Here is a 25,634-nt window from a genome sequence, read left to right on the forward strand (position 1 = left end):
TATGAAGTATTAGTTTTCAGTTACACCTAAGAATATAAATAAAAAGGACCTATTACCTAGGAGAAATAATTCCAAACTCTATTTTATGTTAGTCAAGCAAAATAAACGTCACTTTCACTACATAAATTGATGCATATGAACTGCATACATTCAGGATTGTGACAAAGCCATCCAATTGGATTTTTACCATTTAAATTTTTTCAAATTTCAAATTTTTTTTTCATTTGAGCAGCCTTGAGGTATGGCATTTTGAAAATAATTCTTATCTGGAAAAAACTAGGGCCCAGACATTCTGGATAACAGATCCATATTGAAAGTCTCCACATATATTAAGATAATTTGTCAGGTTTTTTTTTTTACCTTATAACAATATCTTGAACATTTAAATGAAAAGCAAATGGATAATTGGTAAACAATCAAGCCTTGACAACAACAATAACGTTTAAATGAGTGTTTGTTGCGTCTATTAATAGCCATATTATATGAGCAGACTTTGACATTATCCTCACTAGTATTTAAAGTAGAGCTTACTTGTAATTCATTTCTCAATAATAAGAAACCATAAGTAATCACTTGGTAGAGCTAAGTAATGAAATAATTTCTTAGAAATGGCATTCCCAATGGTCAAATTATACACATCTGTAAGAATGCATTCTTGCGTTTACCAAATATATTGCCTTCTTAAAGAAGCATTGCTAAGAGAAGTAGTAAGAGTACTTTGCAAGAAAGCCATTTATCAGCTAAAAATTCAAATATGGGCAGATATTGTTTTAAAAATCAAAATCTATGGCCCACTGAAAGTTGAAGGTGGCTTTTTCTAGACACTTCAGATATATAAAGTGAAACCTAAGGCCGGATCTCGGCCTGCAGAGAAACACAGGTAGAGGATCCGCTTCTTCTGTTCAGGTTAATGTGCCTGCACCTGGAAGCATAGTCTCTGCTCGACGCAGGCAGACGCAGCAGATCGGCTGTGAAATGCAAACTTCCGAGGTTTTTTTGCAGACATCTCCTGCATCTGCCTGCACCTGAATGGAGACTATGCTTTTGGGTGCAGCAGAGCAGCTGAAGATGATCAGAGGGAAAGTGGATTTTTTGCCTGCAAGTGTCTACAAGACCTGCATTCCCGTGGCTCTAGCATGGACCAGTGTGAAAATGCACCTTGTGTAAGATTTAGGAAATAGATTCTATTAGCATTAATCTCATTTCCGTTAAACTTCCTGGATACAGAGGAAAAACAAACGTACAACCAAACTGAAGACAAGAGGCAAAAACTGGAGACAGACTAATTTTTTTCCGTTCTTTTAATTGACACTTTACTGCAAAAATCATTAAAAATTTCCTTAACAAACAATATCTTTGTACCAGAGGCAACCTATTCCTCCTCCTTCCCCTTTATGCCTAAAACATTCTTCTCCCCACCCTTTACTTTCACCCACCCAATGTGTGCCTGGAGTTCAGACTTTACTTCTAAGGCTTAAAAATAGTGATTAAAACTCATAGTTTTCCCCTATCCCCGAGGTTCTTTGGTTTAACATTAAAAAAATATACACACAGAAAAAAATACACAAGACCACACAAATATTACAAAAAGAATAAAACCTTTTCAGAACCAGAGAGTTGTATCACTTCTCCGTCTCTCCGACACATAAAAAGGCTGAAATAATGCAAAAACAATTTAATAACAGAATACAACTTTTTGCTGAGGTAATTAATCTGGGGATGTGAAATGGGCCGTGCGAACACTGTCCACCAATGAACAATAATATTCTGTCCAGAATTCAGCTGAGGGTAAACATTACCTGGACAATCTAAAGCCATTCTCTTATGCTCATTGCTTAGCAGGCCCACTGCATTTCCATGCCCCATATTCTATAAAAATTCAGTGTCTTGCCTTCATGAAGAAGAAAAGATGGTTTTGAGGTATGTGAGAAAAAGCACCAGCTACTCAAAATATGTCACAAGTGAAATGAGCTTTATCTGTTGTTGTGTGAAAATAACGACCGCTTAACCCTGCAGGTGCCAACCAGACTTTGTCTTGCAGGACTGTCCCAGTGGGAGCCCTATCCCTTGAGTGTAATGTTGATGAGATAAACTGGGCAGCACTGGCCAAGTACAGTTGCCTATGTTTACCCTGGCAGACTGATTTGGAGCTACACTTTCAAAATTAGAGGTATCCCAGTTTTCACAATACAAAAGTACATGTTTTGAGCATGTGGTGCTTCAAGTATTTAACAGCAAATAATATAATTCAAGCTAATATCACAACTAAACAAGTTCCATTCATGAGGTCCGACATTTCCCTAAGGTAACATTGCTACAGTTCAGAAAAATCTGGCGGTGCCCAACACCATTTCATGCTCCGCCATAAGGTAGCAGAAAGCTTATTGTGTGCATATATTGCGGCAAATCTAGAGTGTGTGTGTTATAATGAAATCCAGATGTTCTAGATCATTTTTAACAGCTTTCTTTTATAACTTATTGCATGTATCTATTTTAAGAAATCCAGATGTTAACTACTTTCTACTAAAGCACAGATAACATGTTCGACACTGGCGATACTAAACAAAATAAATATTTCTATTATAAATACTTCTAGTGTGGTATATTCTGTAAATGTATTAAAGCAATATTAAAGGCACCCCTTTCTCTTGCAGGAAGAGCAGAAGATGCAGGAAGTGTGTGTGTGTGTGTGTGTGTGTGCGTGTGTGCGTGTGTGCGTGTGTATAAACACACACACACAGACATATATGTAAGCATTACAGATGCATGTCTGATTCCACTGGATGGTGACACGCTGCAGCCTGGATCTGATGCCCTTCGTACAGTTTGAGATTACTGAGACAATGATTTAGCCTCCTTTATGGAGCGTGTAAAGTTTTTAATACGTCTTCAATAAAATAATTTTTCAGAATATTCCATACTAGAGGTGGTTATTCTCTTCTCTTTTTTTGAATAGGTGACACAATATGTCAATCTCTAAGGAATAGTAGCAGCACCAGGAATCTGCGTAGCTGTGCTACATGGGGAGAGTATCTGGAAGACCATATTTCTTTTTAATGGATGCTTGAAGGGATTAGAAACATTTATTAACATAAGATATTTAAGACTCTTTATAGGGACTAATAATTAAAGTTATCAGTAACTGGTAATAATGCAAAAGCTTTTTTTTATTTTTTTATTTTTTAATATAGCAATCTTATTGTATGTCTTTATAAAAGGGATGCACCGAATCCACTAATTTGGATTCGGCCGAACTCCCGAATCCTTCCTGAAAGATTCGACCGAATCCTATTTAGAATATGGGGAAATTAGGGGTTGGAAGGGGAAAACATTTTTTACTTCCTTGTTTTGTGACAAAAAAGTCACAATTTCCCTACTCATCCCTAATTTGAATATGCAAATTAGGATTCAGATTCAGTTCGGCCGGGCAGAATCTGAATCCTGCTGGAAAAGGCAGAATCCCGAAACGAATCCTGGATTCGGTGCATCCTTACTTTATAACAGATTTATTTATAAATGAAAATTGCCTAATAGATATTTATTTAGGAATTTCAGTTGATTGAATTTAGACTTCGTTATTCTCTTATTTATATATTATGTCAGTAGGACAGGTCTGCTATTCATCATCATGTATTGACAGATTTAGAACTTCTTTGATTTTCATGAATCTACGTCATGTATTCCATTAAGGTTATTGAAATAAATAATAAAAGGGATAGCCTATAAATATTAAAGGACCAAACTATAATCTCATACATGTCATTAAGGCCAACTACTTTGGTAAAGTTATAAGACAAGACACTAGTTTTAGAAAAATCTGCCTGCCTATCGAACGCGACAATGGACCACAAGGAAGTTTTCTTTTTTGGGATCAAGGTAAAAGAAACCAACAAATCTTAAAGGGGACAAAAATATTAAACACACTCAGAGTAGTGCTGTTCTGAAAATTTAACTTTCTAATCGTAGCCATTTAAATGATATTAACAGTTTTGCACTGCTAAATGGGACCGATAGCTCAACAAAAATAAAAACAAGGCAGCTTGGGCTGGAGATCTGAGAGTTAACTTTGGATATTGTGCGGTTCTTCACTGGGGACTTTAGAGCTGTACATACAGCCTATCACAGCTTTCTTGCTATTTGTTGGGTTCCGATATGAAACAAACAAGAACGGTTTATATACACTATAATACTGCAAAGATCATTTAAACGGCTAAAAATGTAGAATGCAAGCAACTTGCAGAAGCACTAAAACAAAACTCTGTGCAAGCATATTATCTTTTTGAATTTGCATATGTTAGAGCTATAGCACAGGGCTAATCACCTGGCACCACTTCCTACAAAGGAGTAGAGGGAATGCTCTGCCTACACAAGTATATAATCACCCTGGCAATGACAGTGAGTTGGTCTCTACTCAGATATGCTCGACTTGACATTTCCAAGCACATGCTATCTATCACAGCAAAGATCTGCCCTGTTTCTCTGCAGAAAGTGGAGATATGTAACAGGTCCAGACTAAGATTCAAAATAGGCCCTGGCATTTCAACCATACAGAGGCCCAAACAGGCCCAGCAAAAGGTGACTTTATGGCATCATTCAGCAGCCTCTCTGGCATTTGCCGGAATCTACAGATTACTAGTGCAGGCCTGATAAGTACTTCGGTGCATTTTGAATTCTGTTGTTCTCCATAAATACCCTTAGTGCCATATTCCTTCATCTTGATGAACTGCCCTGCAAACTTAACCTGAACTCTATTCTGCACTAACACCCAAATTAGGACATTCTAAAAGCATTGGTAGGAGTCTACGAAAATTTTCAGTAGAAAAGATACATCAAACAAAGTTCACAGCCTCTTTGATAGCCTTTGATAAACAGATTTTAGAACTCTGGACCTTTGTTTTTTTTTTTTTTTTGCATCTCCCCTAAGAAGCGTGTAACAGCTCAGACATGCACCAAAATACTCTTGCTCCATTAATGCTTTTGAAATTATCCACTAATTACGCTTAATAAAACACACAAAATCTATCAAATCAAAACGTCACAAACATATGATTGAGGATGCAATGTGCCCCTACAGGCAATGCGATTGTCATAAAGATGGCCTCCGAAAAGTTACACAAAACATTTGGAGACAACTCAGTCTTTGCACCAAGTCAGCTTAAAGACATGGTTTTATCAATCCAATAATTTAAATAGCTGTGTTGTACATACACCAAATCAGGGCCTTTATTTTGGAAATCTAGCAAACAGTTTTAAAAATTGTGCATTACTGCTCTTATCACAAAACTTAAAAAAAAAAAAAAAAAGGTCAATGGAAGTTTGAAATACAAATGTTGCTGAAATCTGATTCGTAACTGTTTTTTTAAAAAAAAATCTAATTAATGAAATAGAAATTTGTTAAAATTGATTTGATCCAAGCATTATTTTTGTTGCCTATATGATTACACTCCCTAAAATATGATACATTACACTCACAGACGTTTACAACCTTTACAAAATACATAAAGGTTTCCTGCCAAAAAGAAGCAAAATATACGTTAAAAATGGAAAGCTGATTATGGATGGGTGAATTTGTTTCGCCTCGTTTCGCAGAAAAAATTACGCCCATAGACTTGTATGGCGGCGTGCGTCAAAAAAAAAAAACCAGACAAAAACACACGCGTCAAAAAAAAAAATTCGCCGCGCGACAAAATGTTTTTGACGCCCATAGGGTGTTTGCGACATTTCACTGGCGGTGAATTTTTGGCGAAACGAAACGGGTCAAATTCTCCCATCCCTAGCTGGAATATCTTTTTCTAAATAAAAAAAAATTGCAGGCCTCTGTCATTTTGTTCTTCTAATGTGCTGTGAAGAGTATCTCAAATATCAGTTTTTGAATTGTATTGCAGCAGTCTATTCTAGGAGCTTGGGCAACCATGGATCTGAGGAAATTCACTAATCAAGGTAACTAAAACACATTCCCATTATACCCAATGCTACAGTGCCCTAAAACCCCAAACACTAAATAAAAAAGATAATGCATGCTGTGTGGCTTTGAATAAGATTTCTTCCACTTAGTATTTTGCTGATGGAATATGTATATTTTTGCTAACAGTGTGATTTAGAAAGGTGCAGTCTTCTACATCTGTGGCAGAAGGAGAAGGACATTATATACACTTCTGGTCTTTGGTGATAGATATTATGCAATTAAAAACTGCAGTATAACATCCACTTTTGTTTTTTGTCTCAACCAAAATGGATGCTTGCTGTAGGTTAGTGACAAGTATCAGTAACTCCAAATACACAAGTTAAATGAATCTCTAGAACAGCAAAAGCAACATGACTGCACCTTTCAACGTGTGAATATAAGGTGTATATGTCGATATGTCCAGTCTTAAATGATAGGACACTTAAAAACTCGCCTTCTCATTCAGGAAGGAATTTTGATAAAAACCACACATGGTTTCAGCTTTTCCAACCTATATAAAAGTCAATAATTCATTCTGAGGTTAGCACCACAGCAACAGGGGGGAATGTAGATTCTAGTGCTCTATGGAGTTATGGGTAGGTATGTATCCCAAGGTTAGTAGAAATGTCCTTGCCACCATCTTGCATTTCTCAAGTTTCCCAAATTAGATGACCCCCTTTTCATTGTGCCTTTCCCATAAAAGAGATGATCTCTTCCCTAGAACTTAAAAGAATGAGGAATGCAGTGACAGGACAACTATTTGCTGTACATTTACATTCCTAAAATGCCATAGAGCACAAGAGAGATGCTGCCCCAAAAGAGGCATTTGCTAATCCTCTTGTCCCCCTGTATCCCGTAGGTCACTGAAGCTGTGTAATGCCATTTTAAAACACGAGGTAAGTCGGTTGTAAGTTTTCCATAATGTGAGGTAAGCCAAGTTAATGTCTTTCTGCAAGCTGAGGTAGGTACGGTTGTGTAACGCTTTCTTGCGAAGGAGGTAAGTAGAAAAAAAAAAGCATATTTCCCCTCCATCCCCAATTTTTGGTTCTCGCTCTCCCCATAGCATGGGAGCTCAGATGGACCAGCTGGTGGAGGGCTCAGCCCCTGGGGTTCCCCTAGAGGAAGTGGGGCTCTGTGATGCCTGGGAAGTGTTGCTGCTGCTGCCACTCCCCACACTCTGTCCAGTGTACCCAGCAATTAAAGGAACTGGTTTCTGAGCATACAGGATACCTGGAAAAATGGAAAGGGTTATTGTGGAAAGGTAGAAACTTGAAAGTAAAAAAAAAATATGAAAACAATGCCAGGACACAAGGCCAGGCATCCAGTCAAACCAAACCAAATGGCAAGATGATTAATGTATGTTGAAAAGGAAGCATGGCTTTTTATTTCAACTCACCTGTATACATCGTGCCATTAATTTCAATAGACATGTTGATACTGCTTGTTGCCAGATTCAGAGCTGCCTCTTGCCGGTCCTGTGCTACTCAGAAGGAGAAGTAGGTTAGCGAGGATTTGACAGAATAGAAAAATGTGAAAAGGAAGACTGTTGCAGTCATAAAAAAAAGTAAAAAAAAAAAAAAGTTTACTTTTGCCTAATCTCATGGTGTAATATTGGGTAAATGTGGTTTTGAAACAAATGAAACGTTATTGCTGAGTTTTCATGATCTAGATCTCTTGCGCTAGCAGAATTCCTGTCGCATGTGTGTGTATATATTTATATAATACACAAAAGCCATGAAAATCTTGTAAATTATATCTTTATAAACAGTGAGTTCTGATGTCATTTCTGTCACATGACTCACTGAAATTCATGTATTATAATAAATATAGTACCCCCAGTTGCAAAATATGAGGATATTAGAAGTTACCTCGGAGTTCCATGACCTGTATAAAAACACTCAGCCTTGTGTTTTTATATGGTCATGAAACTCCTCGGTAACTTATAATATCCCTATATTTTACAAAAGGGGTACTATATATATATATATATATATATATATATATATATATATATATATATATATATATATATATATATATATAAACATCATATTACACCGCACTCTCAGGTCTTTGGTGATGAACAAAGAAATAGAAGTTTATTGAACCAACGTTCCACTAAGACCACTCACAGGTCTTTTGTGATGTATATATATATGGGCCGTTATTCTGAGACTTAATATCCACAAAGCTCTGAATTACTGCAAGGCCATCCCCCAGAGAGTCCATTTTAACAAAATAATTCTAACTTTAGAAAATGATTTCTTTTTTCTCTGTAATAATAAAATAGTATCTTGTACTTGATCCGAACTAAGTTGTACAAATGAATCGAAACAATCCTTTTAGGTTTCCTTTTTAAATTATATTTAACAAGGTGTCGTGTCTTAATGAAAGAAAAAAAACCTTTATCTGGGAAACCCCAGTCCCACATTTTCCAGATAGATCCTATACCTGTAATAAATGGAATACAATTCAGTGAACACAAAAAATGCTACTTACCTTTGCCATTAATTTTTAGTTTCATAGGTATCTGTCGGGCCATGTTAAGAAAATTCTGCTGAAGCGCTTGCTGCATGAGCCTTTGCTGCTCCTCTATAGATGTTCGAGAAGCTCTCTTTTCTGGGGGCTCGCCAGTCTCCAGTCTATCCTTCAGCTGTTCAAAGGATGCTGCACGTACACCAGGAGTCTGTTGCAGCATGCGGCCTGCCATCAAGCCAACAGGATTGTCACCTAAAAAGTAATAAACCAGCGATTAATCCATAAACTAAATTCTGCATTTGCACCGTTGAATAGTAAAACAGGACTTGTAAGGTATACACCAGGTCTTCAGCACAAAAGACAACTTGTGAACTTTTGACTGCACGCTACAAAATATGCAAAAAGAACCTACAACTTACACTTTAAACAGGCGCATCTTTGGTTTTATCTGTGCCCCTGATTACCAACTCCCCCAACCACGATCGATTATGTATAAAATACAATGAATTCCTTGCTTTAAGATATATTAGAATTAATTGCAAACGTTTGGGACCATAATAAGACAGGAGGGTAAGGCCAAGTACCATATTACAGGTCATGGAAATTGAAGTCCATTCAGGGTGACATATGGCACATCATGTTGGCTGACCTGGTAAGGACACAATATTAAACACACAATTCCAGGTGAACAGAGGCAATTGACATGTTCTCCTGTATGATTAAACAGTACTATCCTGACTGTATATTGGAACCTGCCAATGAATTCATACAATTCATACATACATTCATCTACAATATGTGAAAAGTAATCCCCCCCCCATCATGTTGAAGACACACAGGGGCTCATTTATAAACACTGGGCAAATTTGCACCTGGGCAACCCATAGCAACCAATCAAAGCTTTGCTCAACCTGCAGGAGGCTGAAGAAAGCCAGTTACCGATTGGTCACTATAGGTTACTGCCCAGGTGCAAATTTGCCCATTGTTTATAAATGAGCCCCCCAGAGTTACTAGTAGGTGCTACAAAATAGACCAGGGCAGTGGAGTCAGCACATAAACCCTTCAACTCAATGTATGGTACCTCTGACTGTAATTACAATATAATGTACTGTTTTTCTGCACTGGTAAAACTGGTGTGTTTGCTTCAGAAAGACATAACAGATAAGCTCTGTCCAGTACAATAGTGTTTTATCTGCTATGTGCTATGTATCCTGTGCCTTTTTTTCAGCTTGAATGGCTGCTCCCACGGCTACACAGCAGCTTGTTTATATAAACAAGCCCAGATAGCTCAGTCGGTAGAGCATCAGATTTTTAAACTGAGGGTCCAGGGTTCATGTCCCTGTTCGGGTGCTCAATTTTAAAGCACTGCGTATCTTGTCGGCGCTATATAAATAAATGAAGATGATAAACTGTAGTAGTCTTTCTGAAGCAAAAACATACCAGGTTTACTAGTGCAGAGCAACAGTACATTATATTTTAATATTTTTAATATATTTTAAATATTGTTCTTAGAAACAAAATTGCTTCTGCCATATCCTCCTTCATAGAAGCTCTTAAATTTGATTTAATTATTTCCAGTGCTTGTATTTAAAGGAGAACTAAACCCCCCTAAAGAGAGAGTCATCATCCACTAATCCTCAATCACCTCCCTCCACACTTCCTCTAACAAGGGTTGCACTGACACACTGATCCTTATTAATCTGTAGACCCCTCTATATGATTCTTAGACCAATAGCCACGATTTGGCCAAGCGTGAGGGTGGCCAAATCAAGCCCAGATCTGCTCATGTAGCACCCTTGTGAAACGAGCAGATCTTCTAGTGTATCCAGCTTAAGTTACAGCAAAATAACTAGCAATTCAGATTTCAGGTTTTATTAGGGTTCACTCCACTGGCGCAGAGGGAAAGAATATTTAAATAAAAGTGTGGAGGCCAACTCCAAATTGCAGTTTGGGCAGGTACTGTGGGCTGTATGTATAATGATAGAGTAATGAAATCTCAAATGGAGATTGAAAGGGTTATGTGGGGTGGGAAATTAGTTAAAGGGTGCTCCATTTTGGTGGAATAATGTGTTAGTGTTCCCTGGAACCAAGCACAATTTTGCAGAATGCACGATGGTATAGAGGAATGCTTACTAGAGTTATATATATCATACTTTGTTTTAAAATGTGCTCTAGTACGGACAAATAAAGTGAATATACTTTGCTGCGATTGCAGTAAACTATTTTTCCAACAAAATATCTTCCAGAGCAGCTTATATTATATATTTATTCTCACTAGCATCCATCAACAGACCTTTTTTCAAAGCGGTCATGGGTGAGATGCGGGTGCTGGAGTGACCTCCCATTAAGGCTACAGGAATCTTGTTCGCTCCGAGTAGTCCAGCGGTACCTTGTGGAGTTGGAGAATAGCTAAAAGAAGATGATCCATAGCTTGGGCGTCTGCCTTCTCTCCTGTTGCCATCAATAGCAGCCTGCAACTCTGCTGGAGAACTAAGAGATTTCTTCTCACACTCATAAATGTAAAGGTACTTCATGTATCTAAAAAAGAAAAAAGGAAACAGACATATATACTCAACTACTACAAGGTGGTAGATATAGACAACAAAACATTTAGGCATACCTCCCAACATTTTGGAAGTAAAAAGAGGGACAAAATTTTTTTTTCCGCACGTAGCGCAGTAATTTTTTGACCACACCCCTTCCTGTGGCCACACCCCCTAATTACCATGTTTGTTTTACAAAATTTGCCAAACTACTGTCTGTTAAGGTGGCCATACACCATAAAAACCATTCATTTAGTGAGGTTATTAAACGAGTTGATCTTTTGCCCAGATGGGGTGAGTGACCCCCATTTGAAAGCTGGGAAGTACCAGAAACAGAAGGCAAATCATTCAAAAATGATAAAAAGGAAAAAGCGATTGCCAATTGAAAAATTATTTAGAATGAGCCATTCCATAACATACTAAAAGTTAACTTAAAGGGATACTGTCATGGGAAAAAACATTTATTTTTTCAAAATGAATCAGTTAATAGTGCTGCTCCAGCAGAATTCTGCACTGAAATCCATTTATCAAAAGAGCAAACAGATTTTTTTATAATCAATTTTGAAATCTGACATGGGGCTAGACATATTGTCAATTTCCCAGCTGCCCCAAATCATGTGACTTGTGCTCTGATAAACTTCAATCACTCTTTACTGCTGTACTTCAAGTTGGAGTGATATCACACCTCCCTTCCCCCCCCTCCAGCAGCCAAACAAAAGAACAATGGGAAGGTAACCAAATAGCAGCTCCCTAACACGAGATAACAGCTGCCTGGTAGATCTAAGAACAACACTCAATAGTAAAAACCCATGTTAACTCAATTCAGTTACATCGAGAAGGAAAAACAGCAGCCTGCCAGAAAGCATTTCTCTCCTAAAGTGCAGGCACAAGTCACAAGTCACATGACCAGGGGCAGCTGGGAAACTGACAAAATGTCTAGCCCCATGTCAGATTTCAAAATTGAATATAAAAAAAATCTGTTTGCTCTTTTGAGAAATGGATTTCAGTGCAGAATTCTGCTGGAGTAGCACTATTAACTGATGTGTTTTGAAAAAATTTTTTTCCCCCATGACAGTATCCCTTTAAAGTTGAACCACCCCTTTAAGCAAGTGATCCTTCCATTAAACATATATTAAGTGCCACATATAAAGATACGAAAGATGAATAAATCACTTATAAAAGAGATACTACACCAGAACATCTATCATAATATTTCCTTTGAAAGCAACTTATAACTTTGCCATAAAGAATTTGCACAATGCGTTTACATTACCTGTCTGATCCCCCATGTTCATGTATGAGGGGGCTGCCATATTTGTGCAGCAGTAGTCTGTTAGCATTAGAAACTCTGACAGTCAAGTTGGCAAACAGTAAGGTTTAAAAACTTCAACAAACAATTGCTTACAAAAACAAACCTCTCACGATCAACATGACCTATAGGTAACTTTTAATGTACATTCATATTTTAAAAAGTCATTTTTTAGTGTCCGTATCACTTTAAAGTTTCTTACTTTATCAAATAATGAAGTGCACACTGCTTGTAAAATCAAAACACATATATAACTAAATGCAGCTACCATTCGGGCTTTGCTTTGGATACATTTACATTTATTAAAACAGTTACTTTATCAATAATGAAGTGGTGTAATATGCACACTGCTTGAAAAGTCAAAACACATATACAAGTATGGGACCTGTTATCCAGAATGCTCGGGACCTGGGGTTTTCCGGATAACGGATCTTTCCGTAATTTGGGTCTTCATGCTTTAAGTCTACTAGAAATTAATTTGAACATTAAATAAACCCAATAGGCTGGTTTTGCTTCCAATAAGGATTAATTATATCTTAGTTGGGATCAAGTACAAGCTACTGTTTTATTATTACAGCGAAAAAGGAAATCATTTTTAAAAATTTGGATTATTTGGATAAAACGGAGTCTATGGGAGACAGCCATTCCGTAATTCGGAGCTTTCTGGATATCGGGTTTCCGGATAAGGGATCCTATACCTGTATAACTAAATGCAGCTACCATTTGAGCTTTGCTATTGATACATTTACATTTATTAAAACAGTTACTTTATAAATAATGAAGTGGTGTAACATGCACACTGCTTGAAAAGTCAAAACACATAACTAAATGTGGCTACCATTCAGGCTTTGCTTTGGATACATTTACATTTATTAAAACATTTCCAAAAAACTAATGATATAATGCACTGCACAAGAAGATCCCTGCAAGAACAGCAACTACTTACTGTGTACGTAAAGTAAAAGCTGCACTAGTGATAGATGTAGGAAGGCTTAACCCCTTAGTAATCTCTCTCCAGATCTTCTTGTTGATCACCTCCACAAGACCACCTTTCTCTGTCACAAGTTTATATAGCATGTAGAGGTCCAACAACTGCTTTGCCATGATAGGGATACGGCTAATTGGTGTACCTGATTGAAGAAGAAGAAGAAAAAAAAGAAAATTGGTGGAGAAAAATATTGGTGGAGAAAAAGAAGCTGTGGCATTTAAGTTCAACCAATGTTAATAATGAGCATAATTATAATTTATATTATGTTTAAAAAGTATGTTTTAGTATATGAGACTACAAGTGGAGGACAGTGTATAATGCTTTACATACTGCCCTGATCTACCATTAAGAGGAAGGCAACATGCTAATTTCCTCCTCTTAAGAGTTAAATGTTCTGCCTGTAGTTCCAGCCTTTCTACACCACTCACCATTCTACTTTATGACTATCCATATGTCCAGAGATTTTTTTTGTAGTACACCACAACATGGATTAATAATGCATAGAGAAAAAAAACAAAAAACTGCTGACAACAAACAAATAAAAGCAAGTAATGTAGAGGCCATGCTGTGAGCAGTGCTTGAGGTTAAGACCAGCGACTAGTGCCCAGACATTGATCACAATGGAAGTCTAATCAATGGCAGTAGAGTATGTGCAGGAACACATAGCTACCAAAAAGATGTTTTAGGGTAAGGTTACACTTGGAGATTCGGGGAGAATAAGTTGCCCGGTGACTAATCGCCTCTTCTTTTGGGAGACTAATCTCCCCAAACTACTTGCCCCTGCTAGAATGAAAAATCATCTGTGGCATGGCACTCGCGTCGCTCCGTTTTCCGAAGTCGGGCGACGTTTCCTTCAGGTGACTTCAGAAAACAAAGTGACGCGAGTGCCATGCCACAGGCGATTTTCATTCTAGAAGACGTAAGATGAGGGGAAGCAGTTCGGGGAGATTAGTCGCCCCAAAGAAGAGGCGATTAGTCACCGGGCTACTAAATCTCCCCAAATCTCCCAGTGTGACCTTACACTTAAACATGTAATCAATAAATGATTGGTTACTATAGCTGATTAGATGTAATGTATTGTACATAAAAGTGAATGGAAAGAAAAGAATACTAATTCAAACATACATCTTCAGATATGAGCACAAAATATGGACACAATGCAAAACAGTTATTTTTAGGCCTCTGTCCACCACAGAGTTGAGTACAGTACAAAGGCAGCAAACACCTTAAAAGACAGTCACACACACACATACTTTCTATTTACCCAAGTACCACCTGCTGGAGGAGGGTGTTGATATGAAACCCTTCCCCTACCATCCCATTGTAGTGTCAAAAGTAGCAACAGTCACCACTAAAATGTATTATTGTCACAGGAATCTCCCCTTGACGAGTGTTTCTTGAGGTGAGATGGATACATTACATAGATTTAATGAAGACCAAAGGGTGTGCTACAAACCTTACAATTAATATAAGGTGGCTGGTTCACCCATATCGGACTTGTAAATGCGTAATACCAAACAGAATACAGGGATATGAATACTATTTGATGTTTAGTTGTGACACATCAGAACAATGATGGATCATAGCAGGTAATGAAGCCAGTGGAGGATCCTATGCTCATACTGGCCAAGCCCTGGAACTAAATAAGTAACTAAATCTGCCTCTTTGTTGCCCTGCAGCAAATAAAACGGTATTTCTACATATTAATGGATGCTTTCCTGTGCCTTCTCTCTAAACTTAACAGATTGGGTATAGAAAAAAAGACTAAGGAAAATATTCTAACTAAAGGAAGGCAAATACTAAAAATCTAAAAAAATAATGGAGACCAGTTGCATAGTTGGTAGGAATAGGACATTCTATAACCACCTCTTTCAATCTAACATAGGGCTTCATTACTCGAAGTCTCCCCAGACTGATACTAAAAGGGCATTTTTATTATTTCATGTTCTCTATATACTACTGTATGCACCATGTATCAGATAAAAGCACATACATTACAGCAGGGATCTTTAGCTGTCACTTAACTACAACTCCCAGTAAGAGCCCTGTTCTACAGACTTCAACAAAACAGTGCAATCAATAAGTGGCCACTAGGATGGCTCATCCGTGAATTTTTTTGTGTAGAATATTTGTGCCAAAATAAACAATATGCAATGAAAACATGTTTTGGTGCCATATTCAGACATTTTCAGTAAATGCCTTGATATTACATTTAAAAAATATATATTTTTCTGAAATGTATACAATTGTATATAGCTCCTAGGAACTCAAACACCCACTATTTGATTTTATACATTACTGCATTTTATATTTGTTTCCCATCAGAAGTGTTAAATTAGACACTTAACCAAGTATCTGAGCTTCGAGTCACAATTTTGTGATGAGCGTCACTATATTGTTTCCTGCCTTCCAGGTTTCTGTATAGAATTAAGTTTCCAGGAAGGGCATCAGAGCTCAGATATCTATCACAAGCAGTAGTAATGGCTTCATTAATCATGTTCCAAATGTCAGACTTCCAACCCCCTAGTCCAGCATTCGTTTTCTCTCCTTCAATTGTACACCTCACCTCCCCCAAAACAAAACAACTTCCTCAATAAATGATAGTGACAGATCTTCAAGGATTATCAGATTTCAGGATCTGTGTGAAAGGGGAGGGAATTGGTGCCCATGCACAGAAAAAGGAGAATCGGTTATGAACGTATGCATTGGCACAATATTTTGACAAATGAAATCATTATTGGCAAGTATACAGATGCATAACTACAGGAGGTGCAGGAAAAGACTACACTCGGGACCAGGGCCTGACCATTGCCATTAGAAGTTTAATCTCAAAACAGATATGAGAGAATAGAAGACATGTATTTTTGACTGAAATGTGTATGAGAGAAAAAATAAATTAAGAGCAAAAGAATGAATGAAATTCTTGTTAAAAGTGACCTAGTCCAGTACTTGGAAGGAATGTTCTATGAGTAAATCAGCAACAGGTGAATTGAGTATATTAAAAAGAGCAGATCTCTGCACAAGTATATGTAGATCTCACTGCTTTTTTTTCTTTTTATTGCCTTGAGTCACTTAAATGTGTTCTGCATTGTTCTTGATTACTTAGTTTTCTCTTTCTCTTCTCTAAAACTTTTGTGTGCACTTCGCCTATGGGCTGACGCATGATTTGAGTATCTATATGTATGAGCTGGGGCGCTGCTGCCATCAGGCAAGTTTCTCAATTTGACTCTGTTGGCAAAATGCTGAATTTAGATTTTTTTAAAAACATAAATTTGTCTCTTCTTGTACAAGTATGGGATCCAGAAACCAGTTATCCATGAAGCCAAGGCATCTCCCATAGACTGCATTTTATCCAATTAATAATCAGTTTATTCAATTTAATAATGATTTCCTTTTATTCCCTTCCTCTGTAATACTAAAACAGTAGCTTGTAGATATAATTAATTAATCCTTATTGGAGGCAAAACCAGCCTATTGGGTTTATTTAATGTTTACGTGATTTTCTAGTAGACTTAAGGTGGTATGTAGATACAAATCATGGAAAGATCAGTTATTCAGAAAAGCCCCAGGTCTCAAGCATTCTGGATAACAGGTCCTGTATCTGTACAGTAAAGCACTATTGCGCTCTCAAAACGCATTCGTTAATAGTGCTATGTCAGATTTCAAAATTTAAAGGGATACTGTCATGGGAAAAATATTTTTTCCAAAATGAATCAGTTAATAGTGCCACTCCAGCAGAATTCTGCACTGAAATCCATTTCTCAAAAGAGCAAACAGATTTTTTAATATTCAATTTTGAAATCTGACATGGGGCTAGTCAATTTCCCAGCTGCCCCAAGTCATGTGACCTGTGCTCTGATAAACTTCCATCACTCTTTACTGCTGTACTGCAAGTTGGAGTGATATCACCCCCTCCCCTTTCCCCCCAGCAGCCAAACAAAAGAACAATGGGAAGGTAACCAGATAGCAGCTTCCTAACACAAGATAACAGCTGCCTGGTAGATCTAAGAACAGCACTCAATAGTAAAAACCCATGTCCCACTGAGACACATTCAGTTACATTGAGAAGGAAAAACAGCAGCCTGCCAGAAAGCATTTCTCTCCTAAAGTGCAGGCACAAGTCACATGACTGGGGGCAGCTGGGAAATTGACAAAATGTCTAGCCCCATGTCAGATTTCAAAACTGAATATAAAAAAATCTGTTTGCTCTTTTGAGAAATGGATTTCAGTGCAGAATTCTGCTGGAGCAGCACTATTAACTGATTCATTTTGAATTTTTTTTTTCCCATGACAGTATCCCTTTAAGGTGTAGTAGACCAAACTTCTAATCACCATCTATTTCATCGCAAAAATATTCCAGTAATACAGAATTAATCTTTAGTATTGTGGATAACATTGATGTATAAAGGTTAAGTGCAAGTTTTGAGCTAATTTTTGGAAAATGTTAACTGTTTTGATAAGGGACAAAGATATGCAGTTCGGCAGTTTGGTGTAGAAGTAGTTTTCCCATTTTGCATTTGTCTCGCAGGTGTGACATTTATAAACCATACAAAAATATACAGATCATGGATTAGCATTAACTAATGTTTCATATAAATACACACCCCACATCTGATACAAAATTAGTAAAAGGACATTGACACACATAAAATGACTGCACAACTAGGTCACTTATCCCTATATGCTACTTAAGCCATAGTAGGAAAGGAAGCCTTCCCTAAGTAGTTAATATATGTGAACAGATGATGTTTCAAAGGTCAGTTTCCCAGTCTCGAGGTTTGTGTATTTATTTATAACACACAAGAACCATTAATAACCACTAAAGTATGCCCTTATATTTCAGGGGGTGAAGGGGAGGTAGGTATTGCTATTATGAAATGAATGTTCCCAAAACTATAAATCATACAGATATACAAGTCACTGAAGAGTTCCAAGACCATATGAAACCACAAGGCCAAAGGCTGAGTGAATTTCTATAAGTCATAAAACTCCAGGTTGACATCTAATATCCTCTTATTTTACAGCTGGGATACATTTATTTTGGAATAAACATCTTACCATTTACATGTAAAGTTTATGGCTGAGGAGCCTGACATTAGTTTTAAAGGAACCTGCACATTTGAGTATTTTTAGGCTAAAATAAGCCTTTCACTTAGCTGACAAGTGCTATCCTTTAAAACGGACTTGTAGAAATAGGTCCTGTATTCCATGAGCCTAAGGAACATGGATATTAAATTTTGACCCACACAACTAGATCTGACTTTCAGGATGCATTTTGTTGATCAGACATCCTACAAAGCCTCCAGTGTAGTTTAGCATAGAAACACTAAGCCAGTGATCCCCAACCAGTAGCTCATGAGCAACATGTTGCTCTCCAACCCCTTCCAGGCTTGGAAGCAAGTTTTAGTTGGATAAAACCCAGGTGCACTGCCAAACAGAGCCTCAATCTAGGTTGACAATCCACACAGGGGCTACCAAATGGCCTATCACAGCCCTTATTTGGCACCCAAAGAATATTTTTTATGCTAGTGTTGCTCCCCAACTCCTTTTACTTCTGAATGTTGCTCACGGATTCAAAAGATTGGGGATCCCTGCAATAAGCAATACAAAATATTATATAACTTCATTTTCCCATGTAGATTTCAGTCACTAAGTTAAATAACATTGTGTGTTGCTTGGTGTTTCTTTGCAGGAGAATTTGCTGCATGGCAGTTTTGAGCTCACCTTTCTTCTGCATGAACAGGAAGAGGTCGTCGAGGAACTCCTTGCGTTTAGGATCACTGTCCAGTTCATATAACTTTAAAGAAAAAAAAAAAAGTTTATGATTAATGAAAATAGTGTGATCAAGCTAACACCCAAAAGGTAGCTTTCCATGGGAAGTTTAGAACTGGTTCAGAATTACAGTAGAAGTCACATGACTGGGGTCACCTGGGAAACTAATTTGACTAGCCCCATATCAGATTTCAAAATTTAAAAAAAAAAATCAGTTTTCTCTTTTGAAAAATGGATTTCAGTGCAGAAGTCTGCTGGAGCAGCACTATTAACTGATGCATTTAGAAAAAGAAAAAAAAAGGTTTTCCATGACAGTATCCCTTTAAAACTGTGTCTGATACATTGCAAGACATCCCGCTGGGCACAAATGTGAAAGATGTATACAACTTGTTTGTGCTATGGCTACCTTTCAGTCTCATTTAAATGACATTTCTAGACAGGTATGAATATACATTAGTTACACCAGTCCACTATTTGGGGATTTGTATATATTTGGTTTAGCCAGACAGTTGGGTTTGGTGTATTCCTAAAACAAATGAGAGATTGCATGAAACAGTGTTCTAAAAGTATTTATACATATAATAACTAAACTTATAATGGCGAGCAAAGACATTACAGTAAATTACTTTTACTACACTACTACTCAAAAGTGTGCAAATGTTTACCATTCTGTAATCACTTCCACATAAAGATGTACCTAATCCACTATTTTGGGATTCAGCTTAATCCAGAAACCTCCATGAAAGATTTGGAACAAAAGAGAACTGCGTGTAACGCACGGTTAGAAAACATTTTAATTTCCTTTTTTGAGCAAGAAAATGTCATGTGATTTTGAATTGAGTTTGGCCAGGTATTTGTTTCTGTTTGAATCAGGCTAAAAAAGGCTGAATCCTGGATTTGGTACATCCCGCTTCCAAATCAGTTAAAGTGCCCATTGATGTTACCGTATATACTCGCGTATAAGACGAGATTTTCAGCACCCAAAATGTGCTTGAAAATCCTACCTCGGCTTATACGTGGGTCAGCTGCCTTACCGGTGAATTTGTAGGCCCGCAACCCATCCATGGGACCCCGATCCTAAGGAGCCAACAAGGAACATCCCCCTCCCAGCCAGAAACACGCCGCGAAGAAAAGCGCAACAGCGCAAGGAGTGTGTGTCCCGCTGCCGGTGGTGCGCACACTGACGTCATCAGCTCTGCGACAACTCCGGGCCGTAACAACTCCGGGCCGGCCCCCCGCAAAAAATCTTGGAGGGGCCCGGCGCCGGCTGCAGTAAGCATGATCCCCGGCTCGCCCCTTCTGCCTGCCAGCATCTCCGGGCTGCCCCTACCCCAGCGATCGATTAAACTTTGAAGAGGCCCAGCAGCAGAGAGCAGCTTCCCCTCCCACCCACTAACAACTCTTTGAAGGCGATCAGCGCCTACTACAGGGAGCAGCTTCCTGACTCTCCCCTCCCATTGGAGCAAATTTACCGGTAAGGCAGCTGTCTTCTTAATATATCTATTTCATCTACCAGAGGTTTTTTTATCATTGTACTATGAATTAATGTTTTAAGCATCATGGCTTGATTTTTAACATTAAACCGACTGTTTGATATTTCTGAGACTTTTCTGAGTTGTGTCTAGGCTTATACTAGAGTCAATAAGTTTTTCTGGTTTTCATAGGTAAAATTAGGTACCTCGGCTTATACTCGGGTCGGCTTATACACGAGTATATACGGTAAGATTATTTCAACCAATTTTCGTGCGATCTGACAAACCCATCAAAGTATTGTGAGGTTTAGTGGGCATCGAAGAGCATGCATCTTACAATTTTCATCCGACATCGAACAGAAAATTGATGTCGGGTTAGAAAATGTTAATCGGTCACAGTGAAATGTATACATTGTCCAACTGTTTGCAGGACCAAACAGGCCGCTACACAGCTTCCTAGCTTCAACTACTCGATATCACTTGAAATGGTCTTTTTTGTTGATTGACAAATCGTACATTTAAACAATCTCTTCAGGTCCTTAAGGTGACCATACACGGGCCGATAAAAGCTGCAAACAGACCGAGTCGGCAGCTTATTGGCCCGTGTATGGGGCCCCTCGGGGGGCTTTCCCGATCGAGACCTGTCCGAAAGTTGGCCAGCTCTCGATCGGATGGGACTAAAAATCCTGTCGGATCGCGGCCGCATCTGTTTGTTGATGGGGTGATCCGTGATCCGACTGCCCGTTGCCGTTCGTTAGGATCCGATCGTTGGGCCCTAGGACCCACGATCGGATCAGCCCGATATTGCCCACCTCAAGGTGGGCATATCGGAGAGAGATCTGCTCGTTTTGGCAACATCGCCAAACGCGCGGATCTCTCCGTGTATGGCCACCTTAAGTTAACAAAGAGATACTTTAAACATCTTAACATCTATGGCCTCCTTTAGACTGCATGGAGGGAGAAAGGCACAATCAGATTTAGATTAGCTGTAAAATGAGTGGACCTTTCAGAAATCCTAACAGGGCCCTACACGATAATATCTCCACAAGCCATATTTGTTGTGCTTTTGTTAAAGATGTTGTTCACAGTACATTTTTTAAGATTATTAACCAGAAATGAAGTATTTTTCCAATTCCTTTCCATCTTATATATTTTGGTGTTTTTCCAAAAGTAAAGTTTAAAGTTGCTGTCTCTGGTAGCTCAGTGATCCAGGAGCATTCTGAACGGTTACAATTTGCTACATTAGTTGATAAATTTGTCAGCAGCATCTGTTGGATATTAGCAACTATTGAATCAATTCTAACATTTAATGAAACTCAGGGATTGAGCTCAGCAGGGACAAAGATAAGAAATGTATCACACAAATATTACTGATTTGACCTTTCATATCTTAAATGGAAGCATATTGTTTGGAATTAAAAAACATACCCATTTCATGACCATCATCAATTAGATACAGAATGGACTGGGCACAAATATTGTTAACAGAGGAGAACACTGGAAATTGTAAGGAAGAGAATCAGATCACCAGTGCATAGATAAAACTCTGCATAATGACCTTCTATTTATCTATGCTCTGGTAATCCATCTACCTTGCAAAGACAAAGCATGAAGTATATTCAGTTTTCCTGTTTAGCTCATAAAAATAATGTTGTTTATTGAAGTCATGCTGAAGAAGAGGGCATGCTGCCCATTTAAAGTAAATGCAGACAGAGAGAGAGAATGGGGTAACATTTGGTGCATCGTGTGGACCCAAGGGTTGCACCTCAATATACAGTGCTACAAAATCTCTCTCAGGGTAACATTGGCTATTTGGATTACGGCACATAAGGTGTTTACCCAGAAAGTGACAAGTAGGTTTTGGGGAAAAAAAACTGGAGCATTTGAGCAGCTGCCATTCTAGTCAGAATCAGGCAGTACTAGGTATTTCTCCATACTGGAAATATGATGCAAATGCTACATATTGCATGAGCCTAAAGCAGGCAATGTAACAAATGGTCTGCTAATTGTCTAGCAACCTGGTCTGCATGTAGTATGTACTGGTCAGCTGAAAAACATCTGACTGGTTGATATGGGTTAATAGCTGTGGGCAAGCTTAAAACATTTAATCATATTAACACGCTAGTTTAAACTCCCACTTCTTCGACTTCTCCCTCCCTTTGGTCCCAGGTGAAAAGAGAGAGCACAACCCACTGTCAAATTGATAGCTCTTGCATGCTGGTTTTTGGAGTTTTCTGGGTACTTATTTTATGTTTTTCAAGGGACCAGAAAAATATGGTGTTAAATCTAGGAAAATCGGGGAAATGTGTTATGCATAATATATAGGTGGGACCACAAAACAACAATGTAAAATGAGGGAAAACTTAAAATCAGGGAATGTAAATGTGGGACCTACTTTATCCATAAAATATTTCCAGTGGAACACCACCACAAAACCATCTTCACCACAAGTCATTGAATTTAACGGCAGTTTGGTGTGAAAATATGCACTTGATATTTTTGAGCCAAATCTGCCATTATCCTTGGAGGCCCAGTAATTGAAAATGCCCAATAATTAAATATTTACAGATGATGTTTCAATACCATGCACTTTTAAAGCTTTGTATTACGTTTGACTGACATTACGGTTATTTCTGTGACATTTTGTATCTAAATCATTCTATTGTTGTGCTCTTAAGAACATCTGTGGCAGTGTTAACTCCCTTGATCATCGGATGCTGCCTCTCATAGCAAAGCATGCATTTGTTTTTTTTGAGAGCAGGAAGTGTGGCTAGCGAATTAAAACTGGAATTACCGCTTCAAAGAAAATAAAAGGTTGTTTAAGTCTTGTCACTAGTAAAATACAAATGGGAACATTTTTCTTTTGAAAGATTGTCGCCCAACCTCCAATACATTTAGGGCTGATATGAATTGAATGACCAGGAATGTAACAATGAAATGTAAACGGACAGCTTTCAGTACTACGTAGCAAGTTTTCCATTGAAAAGTACAGGGTACAACAGTCACAAAAACAAATAAGCAGTGAATAATGTGTTGTGGAAATAAAACTCATATAAATACCATACCTAGTTGACCTCCCTCCAGCTTTGACGATGTCAATAAGTTAAGCAATTTTTTTTTTAAAAAAAAAGTGCTTTTAATTTGAAATTATGTTCTGCAGCTTGGGGAGACAAATGTTAGGCAGTTGCCCGATACCCTGGGGCACCTGTTAGCAGAAAACTACAATGGCTCACGACACTTTTGTCGAGCTTCTTCTCATTCCAAGTTTCTTAATGTCCCAGCCAATGAATGCCCAGTAGAGTGAAAAGGCTGGTTTTTGTTTTAAGGGATACTGTCATAGGAAAAAAAAAAATTTTCTGCACTGAAATCCATTTCTCAAAAGAGCAAACAGATTTTTTTTTATTCAATTTTGAAATCTGACATGGGGCTAGACATGCCAATTTCCCAGCTGCCCCAAGTCATGTTACTTGTGCTCTGATAAACATCAAATCACTCTTTACTGCTGTACTGCAAGTTGGAGTGATATCACCCCCTCCCTTTCCCCCCAGCAGCCAAACAAAAGAACAATGGGAAGGTAACCAGATAACAGCTTCCTAACACAAGATAACAGCTGCCTGGTAGATCTAAGAACAGCACTCAATAGTAAAAACCCATGTCCCACTGAGACACATTCAGTTATATTGAGAAGGAAAAACAGCAGCCTGCCAGAAAGCATTTCTCTCCTAAAGTGCAGGCACAAGTCACATGACCAGGGGCAGCTGGGAAATTGACAAAATGTCTAGCCCCATGTCAGATTTCAAAATTGAATATAACAAAATCTGTTTACTCTTTTGATCAATGGATTTCAGTGCAGAATTCTGCTGGAGTAGCACTATTAACTGATGTGTTTTGAAAAAAAACATGTTTTCCGATGACAGGATCCCTTTAACGTTTGTCTCTTCACTCTACTGCACACGGGCAAGACGAAACGTATAAGGAAAGGTAGGCATAACCACAACCTGGATGCTTATTCACATATTACATGCATAGCATATAATAGTAGAATGAAGATTGTGTAAAGGGGTTTCTACACTGAAAACAGAGCATGTGAATGTCTCCCCAAATCAGTCATACAAGCAGATACATCTTCAAAAATTGTAAACGCATATTAAAAAATTGCCTGGCCAGTTATGCGGGCATCACATATACTAGCGCCTACCTACCCGCCCATCTCTGACATCACAGGAAGAGGCAGGGAAAGTGGGTTTTAGACCAGTGACAAATCTTTCTGTGTGCCTTTACCCGAATACAATCTAAACTGCAGTCCAGACTCAAATTAATGTACCCATGTGAATGGTTTTAGAACTAAAACAAAATAGTCATTCGCACCTTTGCAAAATCCCTTGATGTTTCTCTGCTCCGGCCATCGGGATCTTCACACCACGAAGAGTTTTCCTGAATAAACACAAGGAAAAGATCATTAGCATTGGTACCATGGTCTTCCGTGAATGTTATTTTTAGTGAAATTAAAAGTGTCACACGCTTAGATTCGGGGAGATTAGTCACCCAGCGACAAATCTCCTTCTTCGGGCGACTAATCTCCCCGAACTGCCTTCCACTAGCTAGAATGTAAATCACCTCACGAGGAAACTTTGGAAAACGAAACGATCCGAGTACCATCCCGCCGGCGATTTACATTCACCCCGAATCTTAACCTGTCACTGTCCTAAGAAGTTTAAAGTACTAATCAGATGCATAGTTTGGCCTGGTTCTCTCTGTAAATAAGTGAATTGCAATTTATCTACATCTCAACAAGTCATGCTCAAATCCCCATTGCTTAAGGTTGTGCATCTGTCAAAGAGAACCTGCACACACATTCTATAATGCTGCAATGCTTAAACCTGGTCATAAATACGGTAAATATTGCATTTCAAAGAAATTCCTATGCATGTAGCCTTGAAGAATAAGTTTCCCAAATTTTTGTTCTGGTCCCTTTACCAAACGTTTTGCATACATGTTACAAGGTGCTAAAGAATGCAAATACCACTTAGGTTTAATATTTGGAAGTATTACTAACCTAAGGGTAAACAGAAGTTAATAATCCCACACAAATAAACAGATTTTGTCAATTCTGAGCCAGACAACAGCA

General features: G+C 38.2%; 1 protein-coding gene and 1 non-coding gene across 3 annotated transcripts in view; one reads left to right on the plus strand and one right to left on the minus strand.

Annotated features, from left to right (window-relative positions):
- Window positions 1-1,286: 1,286 nt before the first annotated feature.
- Window positions 1,287-25,634, minus strand: part of arid3b.L (AT-rich interaction domain 3B L homeolog) — a 42,740-nt gene continuing 18,392 nt past the window's right edge. The window contains exons 3-9 of one of the 2 annotated variants that reach the window (XM_018252948.2): window positions 24,875-24,940; window positions 18,987-19,059; window positions 13,221-13,404; window positions 10,812-10,960; window positions 8,444-8,674; window positions 7,341-7,424; window positions 1,287-7,174 (exon numbers count right to left, since the gene is read on the minus strand). In XM_018252948.2, the coding sequence (XP_018108437.1) occupies window positions 7,017-7,174; window positions 7,341-7,424; window positions 8,444-8,674; window positions 10,812-10,960; window positions 13,221-13,404; window positions 18,987-19,059; window positions 24,875-24,940 (945 nt within the window). In that variant the 3' untranslated portion in view covers window positions 1,287-7,016. Of the gene's footprint in view, window positions 7,175-7,340; window positions 7,425-8,443; window positions 8,675-10,715; window positions 10,961-13,220; window positions 13,405-18,986; window positions 19,060-24,874; window positions 24,941-25,634 lie in introns of both variants that reach the window. The other variant, XM_018252947.2, reaches the window with a different exon arrangement.
- trnak-uuu lies at window positions 9,700-9,772 on the plus strand. The gene has a single exon. It is a non-coding gene; the product is annotated as a tRNA-Lys (tRNA).

Source organism: Xenopus laevis, chromosome 3L (genome assembly GCF_017654675.1).
Source record: "Xenopus laevis strain J_2021 chromosome 3L, Xenopus_laevis_v10.1, whole genome shotgun sequence".
NCBI lineage: Eukaryota > Metazoa > Chordata > Amphibia > Anura > Pipidae > Xenopus > Xenopus laevis.